An 8,651-nucleotide genomic window follows, 5' to 3' on the forward strand; every position below is an offset into this window, starting at 1 on the left:
GCTTCATCGGAGGGCTCGTCTGGGCCACCGATAACAATGCGCTCGAAAGGGCTTTCACTTTTGGCGACATCATCCAATCGAAGGTCCGTTTGTTGCAGACTTGCAAAGATCGGATCGGATCTGAATCAGTGCTCATTGATCTGTATATCTATGTCACTATGATTCTTGTGTTTTAATATCTCAAGGGTACATCACCTTCATCTTTCTAGGATGATGATCGATCGGTTCCTTTTGTTTCTGTTTTTTCTCTCTCGTTTTGATGTATTATTTATGGTTTTGATTTGTGTTTATGCTCAGATCTCCGATTTTGTTTGTTGTTTTCAAACCATCAATGACCGTGAGACTGGAAAGTCCAAGAGATTCTAAGGATACCAAATCATGAATATGGGTTGCCCAATAATTGCCATTCTTGATATCAAACTCCAAGGTTTGGGCAAGCAGCCAAAATTAGAATGATGATGACTCACCTCTGTGACACCCACTGCATTCATTTTTTTTGTTTTTATACATTTGTTCAAAGAGTTCACATTCGTCTCTTGCTAATCTCTTCCATGTCGTTTTGCCAATCGATGGCATAAGCCCTAACGTGTACAATGAATCCTACTCTTGCAGAATCTCTTGCCCAGGTTTCATTTTCAGAACATTACTAAGGTGCCCTCTTCACCCTTCTCTTTTTCTGGCCACTATATATATCTATATGCTATATTTGGATGCAACAGAGTGTGAATAGCTAATTTAAATGTTTTACATTGTTGATAGCTTGTAAAAGCTCAATCTGATAGTTTCGAATAGCAACCCAATGTGATTGAAGTATACAACATGAAGCGTATGAGTAATGTAACTATTCGTGTTCTTACATATGACTTCTTCGATTATTGAAGCTATTGCTTGGTGCTTTATGCTATTTGTGTTCTTGCAGATGACCAGATCATCACCTTCAGCAATAAGAAGGCCATGAAAGACTCGATCAAAGGCATGAACGGCCAGGACGTTGACGACTGCAACATCATCGTCAACCAGGTCCTTTTTCTCTCTATCGAATTTTCTTATGATTCTGGTTAATTAATTTTTGGTTGGATTTTTTTTGGGTTTAATTCGCTGGTTATAATCTTTTGGGTATTGATATTTACAGGCGGGAATTATAGAGGAAGATCTGATGTACTTGCTGGTGGATCTCAACTACACCAAAGATCACGATCGCCCTTGAACAAAACAGGTTTGATTTTATTTTAATTTGGAAAAAAGTTTGGTTTTTTATTTTTTATTTTTATGAAATTCGATTCCAATTCTCAGTATGATTGTTGTGTTTGTGGAATTTTGTTTTGGATGGCCAATTGTGTTACAAATAATTTTCTTTTTAGTTTTGGGAATAGTTACGTGAGCTTGATTACGTTGTAATCGGGGTTGGAGGAGATGTGAAGGAGAAGAGTTTTGGCAATGGGGTATGCTATTCTGGGCTATTACAACTACGTGGATGATAGTGACTTCTATATCCCTTTGATAGATGAATGGTCTCATGGGAGTCACATTTCATTCAAGAAATAAACATTCACTGGCCGGATTCATGCTTTTCCATTTGCTCCAAATGACATCTATATATGCTTTGGCTTCAGATCTATAGATTTTGGCTTTTAACTCAGGCTACCTATGTACTTGGCTTGTGTCATTTTTTATTTTTGGTTCTTGGTTTTAGTTGTTTCTTTTTATTTTTTAGAGAGATTTTGGTTTATGTCCCCCTCTCTTAATATTGTAATTTCTTCATTTATGAATAAAATAAGATGGATTCATTGCAAACCATCATATGCACAATCTTGCTTATATTATTTGGCACGGCCATTTTTTTTTTTTTTTTTTTTATAGAAGCGACATAAGAGCTAACTCCTTGCCCTTAGCCGAAATTTTATTAATATGGAAAAGAAAGTACAAAGGAAGGGAGGGAGGACTAGGCCAAATCCACACCCTGAAACATCCAGCAACAAAGAAAATACAGAACCAACAATACAGCCACAGAACACAATACAAGGGTACAATGAAACTAAGAAACACGATAGAAAACTGAAGAAATAAGATCCTCACCATAAATAGCAGCAATAAAATCTGGAAGAGCCTCCCACCAACTGTTACTTATATGACTTGCTCCAGACGATGCCAGCCTATCTGCTACTCGATTTCTTTCCCTGAAGACATGCGAAATCCTAAAGTTGAATTGCTTTGCAGTGTGCAAACAATTTAACCAAGGCACACGTAGCTTCCAAGGGATCAAATGAGGTGAATGAAAATAATGGATTACAAGTGCAGAGTCCGTCTCTAGCCATATATTATCCCACTGGCGAGCTTTGGCAATCTGTATGGCTTCAATGACAGCCAGCAACTCTACCTCAATAGCACTCTTGGCTAGCGACTTTGAAGCATAAGCACCCTTAAAATAACCATTGCAATCCCTAAAAACACCACCAAAGCCTGCGTGATCTTCATCTTGAAAAGACCCATCAGTGTTAACCTTTAACCAAGGAGCTGGGGGACGTTTCCAATGTACTGGAATGTAAATGGGAGCCCGGGCACTTAAAGGAGACAACCCAAGCACTGTAAAAATGGGAAGAGTAGACTGGGATGCAATCCCAAGCTTAAAACAAAGAGCAGCATAATCTCTTAAAGCCAAGATGAAGAACTGCTTTAGTCGCTGGAAATTAAAACTTGTCCCATCAAATCTCAACCGGTTTCTTTCCACCCATAAGCACCATAGCAAATTACAGAACACCAATCTCCAAAGCAACTTACCAGAACTTGTAAGGGTACTAGTGTAAACTAAGCTTATCAGAACATGCAAAGTCAATTGTGGTGGAGCTTGTAGTCTAAACATGTTTAGGCACCAAGTCCATAAAGTCTTGGCAACAGGACAAAAAAGAAAAAGATGCTCCACTGTCTCTACACTTGAGCCACAAAAAGAGCATCTAGAACAAAGATAAGTACCTGTTTTTTGTCTCTGCGCATCCACCAACACACGCCCACGAAGTACCTTCCAAGTGAGAATACTTTTCCGTGGTTGGATGGCTTTGTCCCATATGCGCATGCCCCACTCAGAGGGAGGATGGTGCAGTCTAAGAACCTCATAAGCATCCCTGGCAGTCAACTTTCCTGAAGATACCTCTGGCCAAACTAGTTGATCCTCAAGTGGCTCAATAGGTAAAATGATGTCTCTAATTTGATGTGCCATTAACGGAAATAATTGTGAGAAAATATGAGGCAGCCTCCATTGATTATCCACAATGAAATCGCTAACCTTTTCCCTAAGTGGTGGCCGTAGGGAGGCATCAATGCTGCAGAGATCAACGAGAGGCTTTCCCATCCAATTGTCTGTCCAAAAATTCACTTTCAACCCATTGCCAATTAACCATCTCGCCTCTTGCAAAATTACATTCCACTGCTTCTTAAGCCCCGACCAAATAGAAGATTGTTGGTAAGAGCGCTTGGGAATTAGATCTGCCTTTAGAAACCTATCTTTAAGGAAAATGGTGGAAAGAGAAGAGCCCTCCCCCACCTCCCAACACCTCTTCAAAAGCATAGCCTGATTAAGAGAGAAAATATTTTTCACACCTAGACCACCTTCATTTTTTGGAAGACAACATTGAGACCAAGATACTAAAGTGGAGCCTTTCTTTAGAGAGTCCCCTGACCAGAAAAAATTACGTATCCAGCTTTGCAGTTTTGTCAGTAAAGCATGCGGCCATTCATAAATCTGGAAACTGTAAATTAGAAGACTTTGGATTACTGAAGAGATAAGTTGCAACCTTGCTGCCTGAGATAGTAAAGTACCTTTCCATGAAGTTAGTTTGCATCTAATTTTGTCAACAATATTCTGGAAGTGTCGCTGCTTTGGTCTCCCTTGAAAAATTGGCACCCCAAGATAAGTGAAAGGCAACTTCCCCTCCCTTATGCCGAGAAGGTGTTGAATAACAGTGGCTCTAGGTCTCGCAAATGTGCCCAGGTAAACTGAAGATTTAGCTTTGTTAACCATTTGTCCGGAATTGCGTGCGTATTCCTCCATGAACTTCATTAAAGCTCGAATACTCCTAGAATTTCCTTGCAAGAAAACCATTACGTCATCCGCAAAAAGGACATGAGAGGGAGGCTTGACTGATCGTGGGGCTGCAAAAGTAGTCAATTTTCCTGTAATAGCTAACCTTGTGATCCCCCTACTCAGCACCTCTTCTGCCAAGCAAAAAAGAAGAGGGGACAATGGGTCACCCTGTCGGACACCCCTCGAACAAGTGAAAAAACCCGCAGATTGACCATATATTAGCATCGATAGATAAGCTGAAGTTAAAATAGTAAAAATCCAGTCGGTAAAACCGGTAGCAAAACCAAAAGAATGTAAAACCCGGATAAGAAATGGCCACTCAAGGGTGTCAAAGGCCTTCTTTATATCCAACTTAACAGCAATATTCCCACCTCTACACTTACGGTCTAGGAGATTTATGCATTCTGAAGTGAGCGAAATGGGATCCACAATTGACCTCCCTTTGATAAAGGCACTCTGATTTGAAGATATTATTCTAGAGGCTACCACGCCAAGACGGTCTGCCAAAATCTTGGTAATGATTTTGAACCCAAAGTTGGCCAAGGCTATGGGATGGAAATCTGAGAGCATATCAGCTTCTGGCTTCTTGGGAATGAGAGTGATCAAGCTAGAGTTGAAATGAGGCAGAATAGAACCTGTTTCAAAGAAGCTTTTAACCATAGATATAACATCCGAAGAAACCACCTCCCAGCAAGACTGATAGAAAGCACCACTAAAACCATCCGGCCCGGGGGCACTTGAACCATCCATTAAGAAAACCGTTGCTTTTATTTCCTCCCCTGAAGGCAATGCTAACAACGCCGCATTTTTGTCATCTGTTACCATCCTTGGAATTACACGTTCTACCAGCCCCGTGTCAATGATGCTGTTGTCATGAGAGAAGGCGGAAGAAAAAAATTGCACTGCATGATTTTCAATGTCTAGCTGTTGCCGAAGAATTTGGGGACCCACACGCAAAGAGGAAATAGACCTTTTAAGCCTTCTTATCCTGACCATGTTGTGCAGAAAGGCGGTGTTACGATCACCATCAACTAACCAGCGTAGCCTTGTCTTTTCCTTCCAGAAGATATCTTGAAAATTAAGAGCCTCCTGATAGCGTGCATGGGCTGTAGATTCCTGGCTCAATCCCTCCACCGAAGGGCCTTGGGCAGAAATTACTTGTTGTACTTTTTCAAGATCATTCTTGGTATTCTCTACTCTGACATCAATAACACCAAAAGTGGACTTGTTCCATGCCTTGAGCATTGCCTTAAGCGCCCTCAACTTTGAAGCGAGTACAAACATTGGACAACCAACAACTTGCAGGCCATCCCAAAAGTCTTTTACCATAGCCACGAACCCTTCATGCTGCAGCCACATGCTTCTAAACTTGAAAGGAGACCTGGGAATAAAGGCGAGTCGAGCGCAAGTAATCAATAATGGACAATGGTCAGAGAAGGCTTTGGCCAGCGTACGGCATTCCAAGGATTCCCATGCTTCCAACCATGCAACATTACCTAAAGCTCGGTCCAGTCTCACATAGATTCTTTTATCCGTCCAAGTGTAGGATAGACCACGTGTAGGGATATCAATCAGAGCACAATCTGAACACATATCTTGGAAGTCAAGGCAAGAAATGTGACTTGGAGGATTACCCCCACGTTTTTCATGCGCCCCCATTACACAATTAAAGTCACCAAAAACCAGCCATGGGCCATGAACCATAGTTGCTGCTATTAGCCTTAAATCCCGCCACAATAGTCTTCTGCCAGCTATAGTAGTTTTTGCATAGACGGAGGTAAGAATGCAATCAACACCATCTAAAGAGCAAGAGACTATTATCTGCTGGGCCGTAGATGACATCAGATTAAGCTTGATATCAGGGTGACAAATTAACCACAAATTGGGGTCCAAACTGCCCCTATCATTAGCAGCAAAAGGAAATAGTCCCAAAGAGAGCCAAAATGCATGAGGAATAGAAGAGAGAGATACAAAAGGTTCTGATAAACAAACAATAAGTGGCTTATGAATACGCACCTCTGTGTGTCATCATTTGCGATGCCACGGGCATTCCAGTAGAGGACTGACATTAAAAACGTAGGTGCTTTGCCCCTTTTTGAACCAGGGCACGCACAGGCACTTTCACTTTAGGTTTACCTTTGGACTTCTTCGCTTTATCAACCTGTTTAAGCTGCTTCTTTGCTTTTTTTGAAAGAACTGGGGTGAATTCCCCTTCTTCCTTATTGAAGGACATCTCTGCACAGTCAGCTTGGGTGGAGTTGACCTCCATTAACTCATGAACAGTGGGAGCACTCTCGGAGTTAAATGAAGTTGTGGGTGCACGTTGGCTTAACCCTTCACCATTCAAGGGAACTTTCTGAAAACCAGGGGGCACACTTTCTATTGATGATTCGTGGTCTGAGCATTGAGGCTTCGCTAACTCCGTGAGCAATAACACTGGCTGCTCCTGCATGGGCTGAAGCAGCAAGGGCTGCGAATGTGTGACCTGTGTTGTCGCAGTCTGCACGTCCTTTGCATGCGTTGTCAGAGCTGGAGGGGGCTGGGTGGGTTGCGCATGTAGCTGCTGGAGTGGCTCTGCAGCCGGCTGCTGCAATGGTTGCTCAGAGGCCTGTTGCAGTGGCATCTCTGAAGAATCGGGCAGAGCAGCCTGTGCCGCATCCGCCACTATATCCTGTGTCGCCGGCGAAGGCGCCTTCTTTCTTGATTGATTGGATCTTCTTGAGGAGCGTGATCTTCCCCGTCGTGAACCATCTTGCCGCACAACCTCGGGGTCAATCACTCTACAATTTGAAGCCTGATGACCCACTATATTACACTTTGCACAAACAACTGGTATATTTTCATATTCAACCCCAACAAAAGATTGAGAAGCATCTACACGGGTTACACGGAGAGTAGTTAACAACTGCTGGGAGAAATCCACATCAATAAGAATTCTCGCATAGAGACCTACTGAACGATCCACAGTCTTGGATCAATCTTCAGAGGCATTCTGACCCCTCGAGCAATTTCAAAGAGTGTTTGCTGCTCCCAATAGTCGAAACCAAGGTCCCAAAATCGGACCCAAACCTGTGAGAAAGAATTTTTATAGGACGAAGGGGAGAAACCGGGCTTCCATTTGATTAATCTGAGGAAACCTTGATTGAGACGAACAGTGCCTAGTGACCATACTTTCTGCATATCATCCAACGACTGAAAGTGAAGCATGAAGAAACCCTTCCCCAGTGGAGAAACCGTCCAACTTGGGAGGGTTGGCCAATGGCTTCTGAGCTGCGAAGATAGTTCGTGGGATTTCAGGGGTGAGGCTTTGGGGGGAAGAACCAGTCGGCCAACTAGGTTGGTTTTGCATTTTCCGAGTCCGCGGAGATAAGAATCTTCCGATATTTGAACCGATACGAAACCATTCTCAAAAATCGGGGCCGGAAGATCATCAATGGAGAAGTTCAGAGGAGGCTCATTTGAGAGGATTGAGGCAAAGGATTGGTTGGGAGGGAGGGAGGTGGCCATGCCGGTGGTGAGGCCGGCTGGCCAGAGAAGAGTCTAGGGTCTAGGGTTTAGGGTTTCCTTTGGCACGGCCATTTACTCTTGCATGTTCTTTTTTCTTTTTTTGACAAATATGTTAGACTTGCATATTACTATATGCAACAAATGAAATCTCATTGTTATTATTTGCAACAAAAGGAAAGCTCAAATATAATTTTTTGTTTTAACATACAAACCTCACGGATCCAATGTGCAACATAAACAAAGCATTATATATTAGGAATTTTAACAAACACAAAATCTCACTATAGTGTTTTGTAACACACCTTCTTGTCTCGCAAGATGTGATATGCGAGAAACCAATTGCGTCACATATTGAAAACGCGACAACTATATAAGCCTCGTAGACGGAATATGCAACATAAACGAGGTCTCGTATATTAGAAATTGTGACAAACATAAAGTCTCGCTTATAGCCTTCTGTAACGCACTCACTTGTCTAGCAATATGTCATACGCGAGGAACAAATTGCATCGCTTATTGAAAATGCAACAAACATCCAAGCCTTGCATATGGAATATGCGACGTAAACGAAGTCTCATATATTAAAAATAGCAACAAATATAAAGCCTCGCATATAGTTTATGGTAACACACTTGTGTGTCTCACAATTTGTAATATGCAAGGAACCAATTGCGTCGCATATTGGAAAAGCGACAACCGTGTAATTTCATCGCTTTTGACAATCAGTAAAACACATAAGGCGACAACCTAAAGTCGTCGCATTTTCAGTTCAGTGAGAAATTTTGACTTTTTACGACAACTTTGGGTTGTCGCCGATGACATTTTCTGTTGTAGTGAAATGAGTCGAAATTTGTAGGGGGTTTTGAATTAGGAATCAACTAAATTAAACGCAACCGAAAAATAAACTAAACAACTAATTAACGAACTAGAAAATTAAATTTGGGTTTTCAAATTAATGGGAACATTGGAGTGTCAAGTGATTCACACTAACTATCTTGCAAATATCAATGTCAATTTTACAAATGCATGCATTTCCTTTATGTGTTAAGTCCCGTATTTAGTACCG

General features: G+C 41.8%; 1 protein-coding gene and 1 long non-coding RNA gene across 2 annotated transcripts; one reads left to right on the plus strand and one right to left on the minus strand.

The window, feature by feature from the left end:
• The first annotated feature begins 731 nt into the window (after positions 1–731).
• Positions 732–1,214, plus strand: LOC121052630. The gene is made up of 3 exons (XR_005809677.1): positions 732–837; positions 920–1,020; positions 1,133–1,214. It is a non-coding gene; the product is annotated as an uncharacterized LOC121052630 (long non-coding RNA).
• Positions 1,215–2,035: 821 nt separating this feature from the next.
• Positions 2,036–7,585, minus strand: LOC112199546. The gene is made up of 3 exons (XM_024340549.1): positions 7,076–7,585; positions 6,215–6,983; positions 2,036–6,057 (listed from the first exon to the last, which is right to left on the minus strand). The coding sequence occupies exons 1-3, from the start codon at positions 7,583–7,585 to the stop codon at positions 2,036–2,038; spliced, it is 5,301 nt and encodes a 1,766-aa protein (XP_024196317.1).
• Between the last annotated feature and the right edge of the window lie 1,066 nt (positions 7,586–8,651).

Source organism: Rosa chinensis, chromosome 4 (genome assembly GCF_002994745.2).
Source record: "Rosa chinensis cultivar Old Blush chromosome 4, RchiOBHm-V2, whole genome shotgun sequence".
In the NCBI taxonomy this organism is placed as follows: Eukaryota; Viridiplantae; Streptophyta; class Magnoliopsida; order Rosales; family Rosaceae; genus Rosa; species Rosa chinensis.

Excerpts from the sequence above, each read along its gene's own strand:
- LOC112199546 (XM_024340549.1), bottom strand. The coding sequence starts at position 7,585 with ATGGCCACCTCCCTCCCTCCCAACCAATCCTTTGCCTCAATCCTCTCA. Across the intron at positions 6,984-7,075 it reads TCTTTGAAATTGCTCGAGGG|TTGTTAACTACTCTCCGTGT; the intron begins GTCAGAATGCCT and ends TTCTCCCAGCAG. Across the intron at positions 6,058-6,214 it reads TAAAGCGAAGAAGTCCAAAG|AACCTTTTGTATCTCTCTCT; the intron begins GTAAACCTAAAG and ends TTTGTTTATCAG.